This window comes from Canis lupus, chromosome 10 (assembly GCF_011100685.1).
Source record: "Canis lupus familiaris isolate Mischka breed German Shepherd chromosome 10, alternate assembly UU_Cfam_GSD_1.0, whole genome shotgun sequence".
NCBI lineage: Eukaryota > Metazoa > Chordata > Mammalia > Carnivora > Canidae > Canis > Canis lupus.
The window spans coordinates 64,415,315-64,438,585 of NC_049231.1; the positions used below are offsets into that span (position 1 = coordinate 64,415,315).

Genomic DNA, 23,271 nt, shown 5'->3' on the forward strand with positions numbered 1-23,271 from the left:
AACAAGAAAAAATTTGGAAAGACCACAAATACATAAGAGGATGATGGATATCCTACTAAAGAATGAATGAGGTAACCAGGAAATTAAAGAAGAAATAACAAAATACATAGGATCAAAAGAAAATGAACACATGACAGTAGAAACATTTGGGATGCAGCAAGGGAAGTATATAGCAATACAGGCCTTTCTCAAGAAGCAAGAAAAGTCTCAAATAAACAACCTAACCTTATACCTAAAGGAGCTGGAAAAAGAACAGCAAATAAAGCCTAAAACTAACAGAATATGGGAAATTATTAAGATTATATAAAAAATTAATGATATATAAATAAAAAAGAAAACTTGTAGAACAGATCAACAAAGCTAGGAGACGGTTCTTTGAAAGAATTAACAAAATTGATAACCCTCTAGCCAGACTTTTCAAAAAGAAAAGAGAAAGGACCCAAATAAATAATGACTTAAAGAGGAGAGATCATAAACAAAACCACAGAAATACAAACAATTATATAAGACAATTATGAGCAATTATATGCCAACAAATTGGGCAATCTGGAAGAAATGGATAAATTACTAGAAACATATAAACTATCAAAAATGAAACAGGAGGAAACAGAAAATTTGAACAGACTCATAACCAGCAAAGAAATTAAATCGGTAATCAAAATCTCCCAGCAAAGCAGACTCCAGGGCCAGATGGCTTCTACCAAGCTTTTAAAAATGAATTAATACCTACTTTTTGGAAACTTTCCCAAAAAATAGCAATGGGAGGAAAACTTTCAAACTCTTTCTATGAGGCCAGCATTACCGTGATTCCAAAACCAAAGACTCCAGCAGAATTACAGACCAATATCCCTGATGAACATGAATATAAAAATTCCAACAGTACACTGAAAGGATTATTCACCACGATCAAATGGGATTTATTCCTGGGCTGCAGGGGTGGTTCAATATTTATGAATCCATCAATGTGATATAAAACAATAATAATAGAAAGGATAAGAATCATATAATCCTCAATAGATGCAGAAAAAGCATTTGACAAAATACAACATCCTTTCTTCATAAAAACCCTCAACCAAGTAGGGATGGAGGGAACATACACCTCAACATCATAAAGGCCAGAGGAAAATCCCACAGAAACTATCATTCTCAAGGAGGTTAAACAGAAAGCTTTTCCCCTATGGTCAGGAACACAACAGGGATGTCCATTCTTACCACCGTTGTTCAACATAGTACTAGAAGTCCTAGTCTCAGCAATCAGACAACAAAAAAAAATAAGAGGCATCCAAATCAGCAAGGAAGAAGTCAAATTTCATTCTTTGCAGATGATGTGACACTCTATGTAGAAAACCCGAAAGAACCAAAAACTTGGTAGAACTGACATGTGAATTCAGCAAAGATACAGGATATAAAATCAACATACAGAATTCTGTTGCATTTCTATACAAATATAAAAGAGTGGCAGAAAGAGAAATCAAGGAATCAATCCCATTTACAACTATACCAAAAATGTTAAGATACCTAGGAATAAACCTAACCAAAGAGGTAAAAGATCTGTATTCTGAAAACTACAAAACACTTATGAAAGAAATTGAAGAAGATACAAAGAAATGAAAAAACATTCCATGTTCATGGATTAAAAGAACAAATACTATTCAAATGTCTATATTACCCAAAGTAATCTACATATTCAATGCAACCTCAATCAAAATAACACCAGCATTTTTCACACTAGAACAAATAACTTTAATATTTGTATGGAACAAGAAAAAACCCCAAATAGCCAAAGTAACATTGAGAAAGCAAAGCAAAGCAGGAGGTATCATTATCCCAGACTTCAAGCTATATTACAAAGCTATAATCATCAAAATAGTATGGAACTGGCACAAAAACAGACACATAGATCAATGGAACAGAATAGAAAACCCAGATATGGACCCTCAACTATGGTCAACTAATCTTTGGCAAAGTAGGAAAAAATATCCAATGAAAAAAAGATAAGTCTCTTAACAAATGGTGATGGGAAAAGTGGACAACAACATGCTGAAGAATGAAACCGGAACGTTTTCTTACGCCATACATAAAAATAAATTCAAAATGGATGAAAGCACTAAATATGAGAGGAAACCATCATAAATCTAGACAAGAACACAGGTAGCAACCTCTCTGATATCAGCTATAGCAACTGCTTCCTAGATGTGTCTCCTGAGGCAAGGGGAAAAAAAGGAAAGGTAAACTATTGGGAGTTCATCAAGATAAAAAGCTTCAACAGTGAAGGAAACAACCAACAAAACTTAAAAGCAAACAATGGAATGGGAGAAGATATTTGCAAATGATATATCTGATAAAGGGCTAGTATCCAGAATATATACACACATACATACATATATATATATATACATACATGTGTGTATATATAAAATATATATATACATACACACATATATACATATAATCTACATATAAGAACTCCTCAAAATCAACACCCTAAAAATAATCCAGTTAAGAAATGGGTAGAAGACATGAATGACATTTCTCTATACAAATGACCAAAAAGCATAAGAAAAAATGTTCAGCATCACTCATCATCAGGGAAATACAAATCAAAACCACAATGACATACCACTTTACCCAGGTCAGAATGGCTAAAATTAACAACTCAGAAAACAACAGATGTTGTCTAGGATGTGAAGAAAAGGGAACCCTTTTTTGCACTCTTGGTGGGAATGCAAACTGGTACAGCCACTCTGGAAAACAGTATTGAGGTTCCCCAAAAAGTTAAAAATAGAACTACCCTGTGACCCAGCAATTGCACTAAGTATTTATCCAAAGGATACAAAAATGCTGATTCAAAGGGGCACCTGCACCCCAATGTTTATAGCAGCACTATCACTAGCAGCCATATTATGGAAAGAGCCCAAATGTCCACTGACTGATGAATGGATAAAGAAGATGTGTTGTGTGTGTGTGTGTGTGGAATGTTCACACACACACACACACACATATATATAATGGAATATAGTCTGCCATCAAAAAAGAATGAAATCTTCCCATTTGCAATGATGTGAATGATACTAGAGTGTAACATGCTATGCATAGTAAGTCAGAGAAAGACAAACATATTATTTCACTCATGTGTAGATTTTAAGAAACAAAAAAGATAAACATAGGGGGAGGGAAGGCAAAATAAAATAAGATAAAAATAGAGAAGGAAGCAAAGTATAAAAGACTCAATGGTAGAGAACAAACTGGGGGTTGCTGGAGGTGAAGCAGGTGTGGGGATGATTTTAATGAGTGATGGGCATTAAGGAGGGCACTTGTTGGGATGAGCACTGAATGTTATATGTAAGTGATCAATCACTAAATTCTACTCCTGAAACCCAATACTACACTATATATTAACTAACTTAAATTTAAATAGATACATACATACATACATACTTAAATAAATAAAAATTAAAACATGACCCACTTACATGTTTCCTCCAGGAAACTCACTTTGAATATAATATACATTAACACTTAAGGATGGAAAAAATATTATGCAAACACAAATAAAAATAAATAAATTTCTATACTGACAATGATAAAGACTTAAGAGCAAAGAAAATTACCAGAGACAGAGAGATATTACATAATGGGTAAGTCATTCTACCATAAAGACAGTATATATCACACCTCAAATCTGAAAATATGTGAGAAAAACTGATAAAACTGGAAAGAGAAAAAGATAAATCACAATTATGGTTGGAGACTTCAACACCCCTCTCTCAAAATAGAACAACTAGACAGAAAATCAGTAAAGTCATGTTATAATTCAATAGCACCATAAACCAGCTTGATCTGTTGACATTTATAGAACATTCCACCCCACAGCATCAGAGTATACATTCTTTCCTAGATATTCTGGTCATAAAATAAACCTTAAGATATGTAAAAGAAGTGAAAACATACAGTGTGTTCTCTGACCACAATGGAATCAAACTAGAAATCAGTAACAGATAATAGGAAAATCTCCACTTACAAACAGCATACTTCTAAATAATCAGTGAGTTAAAGTCTCAATGTAAAATTTTAAAAATAAGACTTTAACTGAAAGTGAAAATACAACATATCAAAATGTGTGACACAGTGAAAGCAATAATTAGAGGGAAATTTATAACACTAAATGCTCATATTGGAAAAGAGGAAAAGTCTAAAGTCAATAAGCTTCCTTGGTACTACAGTTATTGTGGTGATATACATTAAGTAATGTACAGAATTGTTGCATCACTGTTGTACACCTGAAACTGATATAACATTGTATGTCAACTATACTTTGGTAATAAATTTTTAAAAAATTAAACATTACCCATGGAAAAATAATCTAAGCGCCCACCACAAGAAACTTAAAAAAGAGCAGAATAAACCCAAAGCAAGAAGGATAAAATCAATGAAATTGAAACAAAAAAAAAAAAAAGAGGAAAAAATCAGTGAAACAAAGCACTGTTTCTTCAACAAGATCAATAAAATTGATGAACCTCTATCTAACAAGACTGACAAAGAAAGAAGACACAAATTACTAATATCAAGAATGAAACAGATTATCACTATAGACCCTATAGACATCCAACAGTTAATAAGGGAATATTACAAACAACATACAAACATAAATTTGACAGTTTAGATGAAACTGACTAATTCTTCAAGAAGTACAATCAAAATCTATCTAATATGAAACACAATCTGCATAGCTCTGTAACTAAGGAAATTGAATTCATAATTTAAGAAAACACTACAAAAGAAATCTCTAGGCCTAGATTTTTTTTCACTTGAGAGTATTTAATAAATTAACAAAATTTCTACATTATCCCTTCTAGAGAGCTTAAGCAGAAGCACTTCCCAAGGCCAAGAATCAAAACATATAAAGAACTTGCAAAATGTAACAGTAAAAAAAAAAAAAAAATTAGAAAATGGGCAAAAGATATTGAGACACTTCATCAAAGAGGATCTACTACTGGCAAATAATTGTATGAAAATATATTCAACATCTCTATGCATTAGGGCATGGAAACTAATGCTACACTGAGGTATCACTACATACCTCTCGGAATGTCTAAAATACAAAACAAGGCTAAAATGTGAGGATTAAATAAGATCATTTTTATAAAGCCCTCAGCTTTAACTAGTATACATTAAATAATAGCCATTTACATAATAATACAAATCATTCATATAGGAAAATGTATGCATTCATCATCAGTAAAAAAAGAAATTAATATTAAAGTATATGGGGACAAAGGGTAAATGAGAAGTCTCTAGACTTTCCTCCCAATTTTACTCTGAATCTAACTGCTCTAAACTGCTCAAAAATGAAGTTTATTAATTACTAAAAAAAAACTTTAATAGAAAGAATATATAAAAAATTAAAGCAGAAAGATGCCAAATTCTACCTTTTTTAAAAAAATTTTTATTTATTTACTTGAGAGAGAGAGAAGCAGACTCCTTACTGAACAGAAAGCCTATTATGGGGGTTGATCCCAAGACTTGGAGATGATGACCCAAGCCAAAGGCAGACACTTAACCAACTGAGCCACCCAAGAGCCCCTTGACTCTAAGAAGTCTTAAGATTCATCCATCCAATTATGCCTTACAAGCAGACCATCCCCACTCTTAGCTTGATCCCTACAATGAATCCAGTCTATTTCTCTCGTATTGGATAAAAGAGTTCCTAAGGCCATTACAGTAATTCTATTCAAATAGAATGGTTATTATCACAGCTTTCCAAAGAATCATGGTTTTCCTTAACAATGCAGTTTTTACCCATCATGATTTTTTAGCTACAATATCTGAGAGAGAATGTGTGAGCAACATCAACAAAATCTAAGGACTTACTTCATTGGTATAGTTACATATAGGGAAGTAATGCTTTAAGGAATGCCAGATTGCCAAATGCAACACAGTATTAATGTTTGGGCCACACCCCTACCTCACACCCCTAACTACAAAAGGGGAACCTTAAGAAGAGCCAAGTGTATAAAATTTGTTCATGAAATATCTTTCAATTTATCTATACCTATACTCTGCCAATTTTGTTTGGTATCTTAGTTTACTGATTTACAATGTTTTTTCAAACTGCTATTATGGTAGAGGCCCCTAACCCCTTGGCAGAAATCCAAAGTACCCTCATACCCACAGTTTTCCTTCCCAAGCAGCCCTAACTGGGCCTGCATGAAAACCAGCAAATTCACGTATAAAAGTAATCTTTCCAGGTGCTTTTAGTTGAAGGGCTTGAGGTTTTTCTGTTCTTCCCTTCTGCTTATTTTCCCTTTTTGTTCTTTCAACTTTAAAAAACAAACAAAAAGTCTGTTCATATGTGTGTGGACCACTTTCTGAAGGCCACAATAAATTTTTAAAATCTGAGTACCATATCAAAGAGAGTAAAAGTTTCTTGGAATGCCACCATATCAAATCAACCCTCTTAGGATTTTTTCTTTAAAATTTCATGTACTAAAAAAAATAAAAATAAAAAAAATAAAATTTCATGTACTAAATAATTGCAACTATGTAAATATATATACATTTGAAAAACGGACTACAAGAAAAACAAAAAAAATTGAGTACAGTGGTGGAATTTCACTTGTTAAAAGTCTCTTGGGACTACAGCTTACTTCATGGGAAATGTTAATTACTAATTTTTTAGTGGTTATAGAGCTATTCAGATCTTCTATTTCTTTTTTAGTTTTCATTATTTTTTTCTAAAAAATTTCCATATCACCTAATTTTTCAAGTTTTTTGTAATGAAGTTGTTCATAGTAAACAGGGTTATTTCAATATTTAAAGTCCTCTCATATGTCTATCATTAGGCCTCTTTTATATCCCTCATACTATTCACTATTTTTCTATTTTCTAATCTTGTCAAAAAAACAAATGCTTAGCTTTATTGATTATCGTACCACTTTTTTGTTATGTTAACTTCTGAACATACTTATATTATTTCCTTTTCTACTTTCTTTGAGTATATTTTGTTGATATTTTTAAAATTTCTTACACTGTATAACTTTTTGAGTCTTTCTTCTTTTCCATCATAAACAGTTAACTTTATAACCCTGCTTCAGAACTCACCTCTGAATTCCTCATTCAAACTCAACATGTCCAAAACCAATCTCAGGACATTTTCCCACACACTTATTCTTCCTGTGTTCTTACCAGTCTTGTCAATGGAAACTCCATTTTTCCAGTTACTCTGGTCCAAACACTTGATGTCATCTTTGACTTCTCTTTCTATCATATTCTTTATCCAGTCTGTCAGCAAATGCTGTCAGCAAAACCTTTAATATATCCAAAATCCAACCATTCTATCGTCATCCCTTTGCCAGCCTGCTCTGAATAGCCACTATTTCTCAGTCGTTATTACAATAGACTCCCAAACGTTCTCCTTGCCCTTATCTGACATAGCATCTGAAGGATCCATTCACAAGTTAATTCCAAATCATCTATTAACTTCCCCTACTATTCAAGAAAAAAAAAACTCAATTCCTTACAATAGGCAACAAAGATTTATATTACCAAGCCACATGTTCCTTCTCTGACCCATTCTCCTATTAGCTTGCCTCTCCATTCACTGCTTCAGTGAAACTCCTGGGATTTAACTTATATTTACCTTCTTAGTGAGGCCTTCCTTGACAACTTTATTTAAAACTGCAGTCCACTCACTCCACCATTCAACATTCCCTAACCCCAGTAGCTTTGTTCATCTTTGTAGAATATATCATTAGCTAAAATATTATATATTTTACTTACTTTATGGTGCCACAGATTTTTGTATGTGTATCTGTTTTGTTCTTTGCTATAGTCCTAGTTCTAACAATAAGTGCTGGCATGTGACGCTCAGAAATTAGTTACCGAGTAAAGACAACTAATCTTTTGCAATTTTCATGGCTCTATGGCCTCGAATATGGTCAATTTAAAAAAAATGTTTTTGTCTGTTCATGCAAAAAGTATTATCACCAACGTTGTATATAGTATGCTACACATGTCCATTAAATCAAGCTTTTAATTATGTTGTTCTAATCTTACATTTTCTTACTGATATTTTGTTTGCTTAATCTATCAATTACCACATGAAAGAAATTAAAATCTCCCAGCTATGGTGGTAGATTTATCAGTTTATTTCATGTGTACTTAAACTGTGTTTTACACATTTAGAATTGTTATATCTTTCTAGTTAAACGATTTTTCTGCGAATACTGACTTCTAGTAATCCCTACTAATGATTTTGCTCTAAAGACTATTTCTGTAACATCACTAGCTCCTTTTTGGATATTTACCTAGTATAATTTCTTCCATTCTCTAACTTTTAGACTTGTTTTACGTCTCTTGTAAAAACTTAGAAAACTCCGTTTCAAAAACCTTTGCAAATGAAAAATTTTGCTCACTTACATTGATTATTGATTTTTAAAACTGATTTCTACCACCTTATTGTGTGTTTTGCTTTCCATTTTTTAAAACTGCTTTTTTAATGTTTCTTCCCCCTGTATGCTGCACCCTCCCTCAATTCTTGCCTTCTTTTGGGGTGAATATTTCTTCCTCATCCAACATTTTCACTGTATTTGTTTGAAAAATTATACACCCTATTTCTATTTTTTTAGTGATTACTCTAGAATATCTACCATGTATATTTCACTTAATAAAATCTAGTATTAATCAGTATCTCTGTATTCCTCTTGAAAAGTATAAAGGCCATAGAATGCTTTAACTTCTTCATTCATTTTCTAATTTAGTTATTGTTACTGTCCAGGATTTTATCTTAATTTTTAAAACCACCTGAATTAGACATTAGTGTTTATGTTTCATACTATCAATTTTTGTGTTCCGACAAGTTTAATATTCTTTTTGGCCTACTATTCCTTCTTGCCATTCATACCCTCCCCTTCCTTATAGTTCAGAGAAGGTGCTACCTCTTCAATGGTACTAGATTGATGTGGGGAATCTCAGATCCAATCTCCCACTCTGCTTGAGCCCTAGGCTTTGTCTCCTACACTCTGAATATACAGCCTTTGTAAACCAAGTTCCTCACTGCCAGGTGCCAGCACATGCCCTCAAGGGAAACTTTGAGTTTGCTTACTCTTGTGGAATCTAGCATCCTTGTCATTTTAACCTCTGAGCGTTTCCCTTCCTTTCCTGCCAGCTCAACCTTGCTTTAAGCAAATATTTTAGATATACTATCCAGCATTTTAGATGATCTGACCAGGAAGTTTTTCTCTTCAAATCATTTATCTTGTTCCCTAAGTATTCTGAGGTTACTGTTTTAGAATTCATATTCTTTGAGTTGATTTCATATAATGGTTTTACTTACTGTGTATGCTCCATTAGTGAAAAGTGTAATTGAAAACCATTTAAAAATCAAATTGGTTAGCAACTGTTTTAGTCACAAAATTTTTTTGCCTATCATATATATTTATTGCATAAGCTAAGAACCATTTTGAAAGCTAAGAATAATTTCCAAAACACTAAGTATAACTGAACTCTAAATATTGACTCCAATATAATGTGTATTTCCCTCCAACACCTTATTATAAAAAATTTCAAACATCTAAGAAAGTTGAAAGAATATATTTACCACCTAGATTCTATCATCATTTTACAATATTGTTTTATCACATATCCATCCATCTCCCTTTTTACCTATCAATTAATCTTACTTTTTGTTGCAGTGCAAAAGAAAATTCAGACATCAATAAATTCCGCCTCAAATATTTCACATAGTATTTTTATTTGTAGGCAATAAAGCTCTCTCAACATTTTGCTTACTATTTTATAAGAACCGAAAGCATGACTCTGTGCCATAATCACCTAATACCATTTAAATCAGATAACAGTGGTCTTCTAGTTAAGAGGGGAAATAAGTAGAATAAATTAATTTTAATCCTTTATATTTCCAAGGAGTACAATCATATGTGGCACATTCATTTGAAATGTCTGCCCTTTTATTTTATCAGTATCTAGGAGTTCCTATTATAGTTTCTATTTATTTATAATGAAAAGCTCTTACTTGTTAATACTTTCCTATTCAATAGTTCTGGAGGACTATTCAATTTTATGAAGACAGAGAAGCGAACAACCAACTTCTGAACTTAGCCTAGGTAGTTGCATTTGCCTTCTATGATTTATAATAAGAAATACATATTTGGCCTTTGTCCCATTCCTGGCACAGAGCTCCTAAAATCCTTGGAATTTCCTAACTGAAAGGAAAGTCTTTTGTTATTCGTAACAAGCCCTTTTCAGCCACACCTGAGTTTATATTACAGACTTTGTGAAAGCCTGTAGGATGGGGCTGATTGTCACTGGAATCAAGCACAAGATTAGAGGATTAGAAATTTCAGCCCCACCCCCAAACCTGGGGCCACAGAAGAGGGGCCGGAAGTTGAATTATTACCAATGGCCAATTATTTAATCAATCATGCCTATGTAAGGAAGCCTGCAGAAATATCCAAAAGGACTGGGTTGAAAGAGCTTCCAAACTTGGTGAACACGTAGAGGTGCTGAGAGGGTGGCACTCCTGGAAAGGGAATCAGGTTTCACATCCTTTCCCATATAACTTGCCCTATATATCTCTTCATCTGGCTGTTCACTTGTATCCTTTAATACATCCTTTAAAATACCAGCAATAGTAAATAAACTGCGCGCCTGGGTTCTGTGAACCATGCTAGCAAATTATTGAACCTGAGGAAGGGGTAGCAGCAAACTCTCAATTGGTAGCCAAATTGGACAGAATTTGTGGGTAACATGGGGACATACTGCTTGCAAATGGCAGCTGAAGTAGGGACACTTCTGTGGGACTGATCCCTTTACAAGTGGGGTCTATGCTAACTCTCTTAGTGTCAGAATTGAACTGAATTATAGGACACCTAGTAGGTGTCAGAGAACTGGTCGATATGGGGAGAAAAAAAGCTCCTGCCTATATGGTGTCAGAAGTGTGAATATGAGAGTAAAGGAAAGAACACTGAATTTTTTTCTCTACATCTTAAATAGATAAGTTTTTTCCAGCTTAATGATTATATGAATTAAACTGTATTATCTACTTAAAATTTTATCATAGTAAACATTTTATTTAGCTATCATATCAATATAGTAATCCCGTTTTCTATCCTCAATGTTAGGAGCAATGATTTAAATTTACAGGAAACATTTCTTTATGAAAATTTACCACTTTGAACACAAAAAAGAAGTGTCAAAAAAGGACATGAGAAATTCGTTTTAAAGTTTAGATTCGGGCAGCCCCGGTGGCTCAGTGGTTTAGCGCCACCTTCAGCCCGGGCATAATCCTGGCAACCCGGGATTGAGTCCCAGGTCAGGCTCCCTGCATGGAGCCTGCTTCTCCCTCTGCCTGTGTCTCTGCCTCTCTCTCTGTCTCTCATGAATAAAAAATTAATTAATTAATTAATTAATTAATTAAAAATAAAGTTTAGATTCATTTGGATTTGGAAGAAGACTGTCAAGATAATTTTTTTAACTTGCTAAAGATAAAAAGATCCATGGTCTTCCTCTAATGTCAAGATAAAAACAAAATTGTATGCAAAAGTATTTTAATAACCCACACAGATAATTGTCAATTGTCACAAATTCATACTATGACTTCACACTTTATATGCTCTATGAAATTAAAATCACGGTAATATTTTATTCCTTATCAATAGAGCCCAATCTGGACTCAAGCAATCTTGGTCCTCAGTTTTACCAATTAATAACTGGAGGTACAACCCTACTCTGCATGGTGCTCCTGGTTTTCATCTTTAATTTGAAATTCTTTATGATGGTCTTTACTGTTTAGGACATATTCCATTATCTAATAACTTTTTTAGAGTATTAATATACTGGCTAGACAAGGTACAGGTTGTAATTCAATTCTAGCACTTTGCAAATACAAAAAAGTATTTGGCCTGTTCCTCTCCCCTAAGCAGGAAAACTTCTTGGCAACAGATTAAACAAAAGAATAATTCCAATTTAAGGTATCTCATTTAATTTCTTCTAAACTTACTCTGCTTTTTTCATGACATACATAGCCTGTCAAAAGAACTAATAAAAACACTCATTATCACTGAAATAATTGCAAAGCCTGCAAAAAAGAAAACGTGAAAAACCTAGTATATCCCAAGGAAAAATATTCAAATACAGGTATAACCACACAGAAATGCTAGCGTCTAATAATAATGATAACAATAGTCACCTCATCAGAATACATTCCAAAACATAATTAGAATACTGCATTTGAAGAAAACCCAATGAACAAAACATTGCACATTAGTACACTGTATGAATATAAGCAGGATATGAGCATCCTAGGACCAGCAACATTATAAAATGTAAGACTTATGCTCAACTAAATCAATGCATAAAGTCAAAGAAGCCAAACATAGTGAGGCCACCAAGAATATGCCTCCAAAACATGTTTCATTCACATTAATCTTTTTGGGCTCTTCAGGCAGGAGGTGAATTCATTAGTTTTCCCCAGAAACAAGGAAAACAAAATATAGGCAGAGCAAAGAACAAAGCCCTAAGTCCAAATAGATGTGACATCAGCCCCAATATTTTTGGCATATGTTCATATATAAAAAACTGCCTTATTCAGAATGAAGAGTCTCTTGGGATATGCTAAAGTCATTCAGATAAAAAGGCCAGATTCAATCATAGATTATAATTCATGTAATATATTAACATTTCTCAGCTTCTAAAAAAATTATTTTCCAAAGTCTTCACTGTTGGGTAGAGATCAAAGTGCCACTTAACAAATACCTTATTTGTCAAATGATAATACCCTCTTACAGGGTTTTTAAGAAAAAAGGAGAGATTACACATGAAATTCCTTAAAAGAGTTAAAAAGAACTATAACAGATAAGTAAAATTAAAACTCTATATGCAACTCGATGCGATACTTCCTTTTGTTACATGAAGTTGATAATTCTATTGCTTCCTGTTATAAAGTACATCGTATATAAAAGTATACAATATATATTCAATTAAAAGAATGATATTATAATGGACCCTGATATATATCCCTCTCATATTAAAAAATGGAACATTACTAATATCTTGGAAGCTCCCATGTGCCTATTCCTATCTTATTTCTTTTAACCCACCCTATACTACCCTAAATTTTGTGCTAATCGCTTCCTTGCTTTTATTTATAGCATTGACACATGTATATGTACCCCTAAACTATCTAGCTATCATCTATCTATATCCATCCATTCACCTTCCAGCCTTCCTTCCATCCATACATCCATCCGTTTTTTGAACTTTATATATATAATTGAATATGCTCATGTACTTATCCTTCAACTTCTATAGTGTTTTTTCTCAGTGATTTCTTGATATTATTATATAATTTTTCATATAATCCCTAAGATTAAAGAGATATATGATACCTATTTAAAAAGCAGAGAAAATGAGGCACAGTGAGACTAAGAACTTGCCACATTATATGAGAAGACAATGGACAAATCTTTCAATGCTAATTCTGAAAGAAAAGCAAACCAATGACTGTCTCAGAGCTTGATAGCATATTCATATTTTTAGTTTCATTTAAAACTAAAACGTTTCTCTAGTGCTAAGAGCACAACTAAGTTAATATTTTAAAACGGACTTTGCCCAAAAGAAATTGACTTTACATAGTTAGTATTGTTTGCTTTCATATTAAAGCGGAAGTTATATTCAAATGTACTGATGATGTAAAAGCCCTAAACAATATTCAAATGTATCCTTTAAAAGGAAAACAAGACTATCAAGAGAAGATTCGTTTTTTTCCTAGGAAATGGACTATTAGAAAACAGCCATATTATGGAATATTCTGATTAAAGAAAATGCTCATTAAATAGGTAGTCTGACGCTCATCAATTCCAAGATGTTGTTCACCTGAGCAAGTGATGGAAGAATCTTCTTGCATATTTGCTGATTTCGTCTCTATATTCCAATATGGTTGTATCCAGGAGTGGTCTTGTTGGAGCATAAAAGGTTCCAAGGCTTGCCTCAAGCTGTGCTGTGGAATTCAAACATAGCAGCACTAAAACAAGTGAAACTCCTTCAATTACAACAGAATACTCATGTTTGCAGTCAGTCAGGTTTTGCAAACTTGGATGAAATGTGAGCTTGTTGCAGGAAAGATGAAATTAAAATATGACAGCTGGTACAAAAACAAACCTGTGTATAAACTTTCACTTGAGGCAAAGCTGACAATGACTCTGAGCAACAAAAAGCTGTCAAAACTGAAGAAATCCATAATGAACCAACCTCTCACCACAAATGGGTAATTAAAACAGTGACTCATCAAAGTAACACAGTTTGAACTAGTATTTCCAGTAAAATCAAGTCACTGTGCTCAACATTTACTCTCTTTAATTGAAAGGAGAAAACTACCCTTTTTGCATTGGGGATTGAAGTTAAGTATTAGAAGTGTTTTTAAAGTAATGCAAACAAAAATAGCCCTATTGGAGTAATAATATCTTTCTAAGACAATTTCAAAGAAACAGTGAAAGTCCCCATACCTTCCCTAAATATTGTCCTAAAAAACAAGATTGTTGGTTTTGTCCAAGTATGAAAGCTAATACCCCTGGGAGGGATGACATGCTAATCCACTCTTGGTCAACTGACACCTTCCTAGGAAAAAAGGATTGGAGAGCAAGTTTTGATAAACCAGAGGACTAGAGACTGGGAGAAAAAGGCGCATTTTGCCTACTTCATAATTTTACCACGCCATGCCTTTGGAGTTGTGTTTTCTCCCAGAAATACCTGGAAGTTATATAATTACAGTAATGGTGACAGTTGTATGACAACACCACAGTTCACAGTGAGACTCCATTGATTTTTATATTACTAACACTGGATTGAATAAACAATTCCTTATTTAGCAAAACTCTTTAGTTTTAGGCATATTTGGTTTGAAAGTATTAAATACCTCATCAGAGTAATTGCTATGGAGTTGGCTAAGCTGTTAGTAATTTCTTTTTTTTAATCTCAACTCTAGACAGTAAAGTAAGATGAACTTTAGGGGTATTTTCTTTCAAAGCAGCAGTCAATTTAGATTAAAATTGAATACGGCAATGCTATTGTGAAAACAAGCCAGATCCTCTTGCCATTGCTTGTTTTCCTGACAGCATGTACTTCTGAAATGTTCAAGCCTACATGGAATACTCATAACTCCCAGCACAGTTATAGATTCATTAGATAGCCCAGCTTGATGTTTAAGGCAGAAATGAAGATCTCAAAGATAACCACAACACAGCTACAAATAAAAGAGCTCACTGGGTTCCACTAATAAAAAGGAAAACAAATTACCACGTCAAATGTTAGATTCGGAGAGCATAAATCTCAATAGAGAAGAATTCTGAGTGTCTTAGAAATGTATTTTGCAGTTGCTTGGGGAAAAACACATATACCTACTTAAAATATACATATTCTGATAACCCGGCATCATGAAAGTGTTTTATTTTAATAGCCTAGTATCATACAAGCTTTTTTTATTTCCCTATCTTACCAAAATGGTTCCTTGAAAATATCCTTTATTAAAGCAAGAATCTGATAATGCCCATTTGTGAATTCCCTAGTACTCTTTCTTACAACACAAAATCACCAAGGTGCCAGCAATTTCTCAGTGTCCTGAGCAACTGTCAATATTTTATCTTCTCTATAATTCTCCAACTATAAATTTAAGATCTCTGGTTTAGATTGCATATACCATAACAGACTTTCTTTATGGATTCTGCTTTTTTTTTTCCTACTAATGTACCTTATCTTGAGAGTGTACCAATATAAGAAATAAGTACTTGAGATAACTCCGTAGGCAGACATATTGCAGTAATATCTAGTACCCTAACATATTGAAGTTATACTCTTCTTTTTAACTAATATGCATTGAATACCTACAGTAGGCCCAGCACTGTCTGTGCTAGGCATTTTCTCACTGTAGAAATACTGGACCTTCCATAGATGGGTTGGACTACCTCCAAAAAGCACATTCAATTAACATTAAATAAATACTTGTTGTGGGCCTCCTGTGAGTTGGGACAAGTCCCATAATGTGAACTTCCTGAAGGAACATGCCCACTAAAATTACTACAATGAAGGTTATGTATAGAATTTCATTTAAACACTGTGTTTACTTTGGAAATGTAATAAAATGGAGTTAGAAAATCTATAAACATTCAAAGAAAATAGTAGGGGAAAACCTCTCCAGCCTTTTGACATATTTCCTGTTTTCTCTATCTTGTAAATTATGTAGGAACAGTTTCTCATGGGCTAGGACTTCTCATCATTAATGTCAATGCATCTTGCAAAGATTTTAAAGAAAGAAACAAGTGCAAGAGCATGTAGGTACATTTTACATTAAGTAAATAACTAAAAATAAAAATAACATATGCTGGATAATTGACAAATATAAAAATGAATTTCATCATTGTATGTGGCACATTATTTTACCCCCTTTTTTAAAGCAGTATTCTATTTAAGGGGTGCCTGGCTGGCTCCAGTTGGTAGAACGTGCAACTCTTGATCACAGGGTCATGAGTTCAAGTCCCACACTGGGCATACAGCTTACTTTAAAAAAAAAAAAAAAAAGACAAAACAGTATCTTATCTTAGATCCTATGGGTACAATTACTTACTGAGGGAATGTAGAGAAATCTAAGCAGGCAGAAGGATATCAGAACTATCAGTTAGAATGAAAACGGAGCAGCAGCCTGGACTACAATTCTCTTTCTCTTTCTCTCTCTCTCTCTCTCTCTCTCTCTCTCACACACACACACACACACACACACACACACACACAAAATCAGTGGTAAGGACTATTCTCTGGACAAAAGACTTGGGGTGGGAGAGAAAAATATCGATGTCTAAAGTGAAGGAAGAATAAGGACTTTTGTTTGGTTCTTTGTGTACCAGATCCTAGAGAATACATAAAAAAATTTTTTTAAGATTTATTCATTTATTTGAGAGAGGCAGTGCATGTATGAGAAGGGAAGGGAGTAGAGGGGGAAGGAGAGGGACAAGGAGACTCCGCACTGAATGAAGCCCAACCCCAGACTCCATCTCATGACCCTGAGATCATGACCTAGGCTGAAATCAAACCAGATAGTTAACCAACTGAGCCACCCAGGTGCCCCGAGAGTATATAAAATTCTTGATTAAAGTTTGAAATTTGAGCATATTCCACACATGAACTTAAACCGAAATGTACAATGACTGCATTGTGAGTTCCAACATAGGTATATAAAAAAAAGTTACTGTTTATGTTGACATTATATAGTAAACCAGCATATAATTTTTTTCCATATAGATACTTGACATCTGATCTTATCAGTTTTAATAGGGCATTAACATTTTTATCTTTCAATCTCCAATAACGTAACTCAAAAAATCCTCAAAAGATAACTGACTCAATAAAATGTACTTCATGTATATACAAAATCAATTTACAAAGTGTATTTCATGTCTGACCTTCTCTCTCTGGAGTGAGTTTTTGTCTAAGAAGATGGTTTACAATGGCACTCATGCTGATAAAGCACTCATGGCCCAGAGTGTCCCAGTTCATACTGCTCAGGATGTTTATTGCCTCGTAGATCTCATCACAGTGAATATACTGGAATATGATGTCTGTCAGGCCCAGCTGTCCTTGCGTGAAAATACCTGTCACAAAAAAGTAAAACCAAGTGATTCTTTTAAAAATAAAAAGTAGACTAATAAAAACAGAGTTAACATTTCCATAAAGGAAAAACACAGTAATCATTTCTTACAGTAAGTGCTAGAAATGTGGGATTCAGGAGGCTATGAATAGTGATTCTGTGGTTAAATCTTCATTTTGAATTCCAGCTACCAACTCCATCTATCTTATGCCTATCATTGAGCATTAATTGATACTCCACATAATCAAACTGCTTACACTAAAAATGAATAAACATAAGAAGAATTTTTAGGTAAACCACAAGAGCTAACTCTATTTTTCCTATCAGTTGTTTAGGCCTCTGTTGTATACATTTACAGACAGGTTTTTGATGTGAACACAGTTCTTATTGACCAGCTTCATTAGTTCTAAGTTGTTTCTAGTTGTCAGCCCCATATACTTTGGTGTGGGTACAGGTAAGTACAAATATCCATGACAAATATGATTATATAAATACTTTTAAGTCTATTTTTATTAATGAGTACTCTCAATTGATAGTTTTTTCATAGGTACCACATACCAATTTACCTTAAACTGGCATTTAAAAACTATTCTTTTCTATTGAAGTAAGAAATGATTAATACTGTTAATGATGCCCTTCACAACTAATATTTACTTGAAATATTCTTGATACAATATAAACATATGTTTAACCTTCTAAAATGAAAGAAAATCTACTTCTAATCTGGTTTTTCTTTTTTTTAGATTTGATTTATTTATTCATGAGAGACACAAAGAGAGAGGCAGAAACACAGGCAGAGGGAGAAGCAGGCTCCCAGGCCCAGGACCCCAGCTCCCAGGCCCCCGGGATCATGCCCTAAGCTGAAGGTAGAGGCTCACCACTGAACCACTCAGGTGTCCCTCCACTTCTAATCTTAGAGGAGTAAGACCACACACACACACACACACACACACACACACACACAAAACAGATGGGTCATTCTAATTATTTTATCATTTTTTATATATGCTTGATCATTTGAAACTAATAATTTCTGTGTAATTAAACAACAGTAAATATTAGGGCTTTTAAGCAGGGTTTGATTTTTATTTTTGTAATCTTTCAAAAATGGCTGGCTATAAAACCTTTTACTTCAGCCAGTGTTTGATAATTAGAGTAAGTCTATAAAAACTTCTATAAATAATCATAAAGCTAAATGAGAAAATGTATGTAAAATTATTTGTAAGCTGTAAAATATATAAAATATTACTGCAATTCTTTTTATTACTATCATCATCATTTAACTGGAATAGTTATAGGTTTTAGGATTTAAAAAGTATATTAGAGTTCATAAGAAAGATGCCTAAATTCTTAATTTTAACTTCAAGTCACATTAAAATGAGAATTTGTGCTGTATCTGACAGGATTCAACTTGATAGGGAATCTGGGGAATTGCCCTGATTATACTAAGCAATAAAACCTCACTATTCTTTTTGTGTTGGTAAAATCAATGAATGGTACTATCCAAAAGCTTTCATGAGCCTGCAGTTAGGCACTGAAAGCTCTCATAAATCAGGGTGGTTCCTTGGCAGTAGATATTAATATGTAGGAACTTGATAGGAAACCAAAAATATCTGAAATCTGTTGACTCCATTTATACCCTAAACAATAATTATAGCAAGCAAAGGAACTGATCTGTCAAGAAAAAAACAAACAAAAAAAAATCATAATCAAACTGTTCAAAAGGTTGATAAAGAGAAAAATCTTAAAAAGTAGCCAAAGAAAAAAACACACATATAAAGATATGAAAAATTGCAAACTTTGCTTCTGAAATCATGCAAGCCAGGAGTCAACAGCAAAACTTTAAAAACTGCTAAAATAAAAATGAATTAAACTAAAATTCTATACCTTTATAATAAAGAATTGAAAAATCATGAAAAACCATAATATCCTAAATGTACCTAATAACAGAAAATAATAAAGCAAAAAGTGATAGAACTGAAAGGAGAAAAAGTCAAAAGCCATAATTATAAATGGAGATTTTAGCATTTCTCTCTCACTAATTGAGAGAACACATAAACAAAATCAGTAAAGATAGAAAAACCTTGAAAAACACTAATAATGAATTTGATCTGACATATATAAAATACTTAACCCAATAACAGCAAAATACACATTCTTTTTACATGTACACAGAATATCAACCAAGATGTGGCATATTCAGGGTGATAAAACAACCCTCAATAAATTTAACTGTTTTGGGGAATCCCAGGGTGGCTCAGCAGTTTAGCGCCTGCCTTCAGCCCAGGGAGTGATCCTGGAGTCCTGGGATCGAGTCCCACATTGGGCTCCCTGCATGGAGCCTGCTTCTCCCTCTGCCTGTGTCTCTGCCTCTCTTTTTCTCTTTGTCTTTTATGAATGAATGAATGAATGAATAAATAAATAAATAAGCAAACAAAATAAATAGATAGATAGATAGATAGATAGATAGATAGATAGATAGATTGATTTAACTGTTTTGAAATCATACAGAGTAGGTCCTCTGACCACAACAGAATTAGATATCAATACAGAAAGATGTTTGAAAAATCTCCAAACATTTAGAAACTAGTCAACATTTATTTAAATAAACTGATTTAGGGGCACCTGTGTGGCTCAGTTTGTTAAGTGTCCGACTTCAGCTCAGGTCATGGTCTCAGGGTCCTGGGATCAAGCCCCACACAAGTCTCCCTGCTCAGCAGGTAGTCTGCTTGTCCCTTCCCCTCCCAATGCCCTTCCCCCTACTGGTGCTCTCTCTGTCTTTCTCTCTCAGATCAATAAAATCCTAAACTAACAAACTATGATTTAAAGAAGAAATCACAGGGGTGCCTGGTTGGCTTAGTCAGTAGAGCATACAACTCTTGACCTCAGGGTCATGAGTTCCAGCCCCACACGTTGGAGGTAGAGATTACTAAAAAAGAATAAATAAAAATAAAGAAGAAATCACAAAGTAAATTAAAAAAATCTCGAAATTTCAGAATAAAAATAAAAATGTAACATCAAAATTTGTGAGGTACAGCTATAGCAGTACTTAGAGGGAAATTTCTAGCTTTAAATGTTTTAATTAGAAAAGAAGAAAGATCTAAAATCAACAATACAAGCTCTCATGTTAAGAACCTACGGAAAGAAGAGCAAATTATACCTAAAGTAAACTGAAGAGTGGAAATGATACAAATAAGAAATAGAAAATAAAGAAGAGCCAATGAAATCAACAGCTGGCTCTTTGAAATGATCAGTAAAATTGACCAACCTCTGCCTAAATTGATTAAAAAAATAGAGTTGACACAACTTACCCAATCAAAAATAAAGACTATAGAACTACAGACATTAAAAAATATTGTTTAATATGAATAACTTTACACAAATATAATTTAAATGAAATGGATTCCTTGTAAGACTCAAGCTCTCTAAGCTCTTTCAATAAGGAATAAATAATTTGAATGACTCTGTTATTTAAATTTGAATTCATAGTTAAAGGAACTTTATACACATACACATGCAGGCATGTGCCCCACACATACAAAACCTGCATGTCCAGATGCCTTCATTGGTGAATTCTCTCAAACATCAAAAGAAGAAATAATATCAACTCAACACAACTCAAAAATATAAAAGAGGGAGTACTTGTCAACTCATTTCATGATATTAGCATTACACTAATATCAAAAATGACAGAGACATTACAGGAAAAGAAAAAGAAAACTACATACCAATATTTCCCATAAACAGAAAAATCCTTAACAAAATATTAGCAAGTCCAGCAATATATTAAACAGATCATATATCATAAATGAGAGATTTATCCAACAAATGCAAGGCCACTGAAACATCTGGAAACTAATCAGTACAATTCACCATATGACCAGAAAAAGCATATAATCATTTCTAATGATGCAAAAAAAAAGCCCCTGAAAAAAATTCAATATACACGCAAGATAATGTGTCTCAGCCAACTAGGAATGGAATAGATTTTCTCAACCTAATAACATAATATTTATAGTGAAAAAACTAAATGCTTTCTAAGATCAAAAACAAAGCAAGGATGTCCTCTCTTGCCACTTCTATTTAATACTATACTGGAGATCCTAGCTAGTATAATAAGGGAAGAAACCAAAATAAACGGCATACAGGTTAATAAATAAGATTGTAAAACTGTTTTTAATTGCCATTGTCATAGGTCATCCCAGGAAGCTCTAAAGAATCTACAAAAACATTATTACAGAAAACAAAACCAAACAAAACAAAAAAAACATTATTACAACTAAGAAATGAGTTTAAAAGGGTTGCAGGAGGGCAGCCCAGGTGGCTCAGCGGTTTAGCGCCGCCTTCAATCCAGGGTGTGATCCTGGAGACCTGGGATCAAGTCCCACATCAGGCTCCCTGCATGGAGCCTGCTTCTCCCTCTGCCTGTGTCTCTGCCTCTCTGCCTCTCTCTCTCTCTCTCTCTATCTCTCATGAATGAATAAATAAATAAAGTTTTTTAAAAAAGGGTTGCAGGATACATGGTCAATATTTTCAAATTTTATTTCCGTATAATCTCAATGAACAATTAAAATTGTAATTAGAAGTACTATTTACAGTAGCACCCAAAAACCTGAACAAAATATATGTAAGATCTTTACACTTAAAACTAAAAAAACACTGCTGAGAGAAATCTTATGAGATCTGAATAAATACAGAGGGATACTGTGTTCATAGACTGAGAGATTCAATATTGTTAAATTGTCATTCCACTCCAAATTCAACTACAGATTCAACATGCTCCAAATCAAAATCTCAAGTGTTTTTATGAAACTGACAAGTTCAGTTTAAAAGTGACATAGAGGGCAGCCCCGGTGGCACAATGGTTTGGCGCCACCTGCAGCCTGGGGTGTGATCCTGGGGACCTGGGATCGAGTCCCACGTCAGGCTCCCGGCGTGGAGCCTGCTTCTCCCTCTGCCTGTGTCTCTGCCTCTCTCTCTCTCTGTGTCTATGAATAAATAAATAAAATCTTTAAAAAAAAAGGCCGTTTAAAAAATAATAAAATAAAATAAAATTGACATAGAAATTTAAAAGATTTAGAGTAGCCAAAACAATTTTGAAATAGAACAAAGCTGGAGAACAGTAGTATTTGATTTCAACATTTACCGTAAAACTACAGTAATTAAGACAGTGTAGTATTCATATTTAAAACTTAATTTCAATCCATGCTTCACGCTATATGCATTAATTAACTTGAAACAGACCATGAACCTAATTCTAAGAGCTAAAATCACAAAACTCCTAGAAGAAAACACGGTTAGAAAATTACTTCATAGACAGTACATGAAAAATACAAGTCATAAAGAATTTAAGAATTGAATTTCATTAAAATTAAAAACTCCTGCTACTCGAAACACAGTTAAGTAAATGAAAAGATAATTACAAGCTGGAAGAAAATATTCATAATACTAGTATCTTACAAAGAACTTATATTCAGAATATATAAAAACTTTTACATCTCAAAAATAAACAGTCCAACTAAATTTGGGCAAAAGATTTGAAGACATCAGAGAAGATATATGGCAAATAAACACATAAAAAGATGCTCAATTCCAACAGTCATCAGGGAAATGAAAATTAA

At 33.4% G+C, this 23,271-nt stretch overlaps 1 protein-coding gene across 15 annotated transcripts in view; it reads right to left on the reverse strand.

The window, feature by feature from the left end:
* Nucleotides 1–23,271, reverse strand: part of WDPCP (WD repeat containing planar cell polarity effector) — a 424,783-nt gene that overhangs the window by 230,114 nt on the left and 171,398 nt on the right. For all 15 annotated transcript variants that reach the window (XR_005366139.1, XM_038551410.1, XM_038551407.1 and 12 more), the window contains 2 exons: nt 17,466–17,654; nt 13,891–14,014 (listed from right to left, as the gene is read on the reverse strand). Coding sequence is in view for 14 of the 15 variants with exons in the window: in XM_038551410.1 (XP_038407338.1) it covers nt 13,891–14,014; nt 17,466–17,654 (313 nt within the window). In the remaining variant the exon portion in view is untranslated. The remainder of the gene's footprint in view (nt 1–13,890; nt 14,015–17,465; nt 17,655–23,271) is intronic.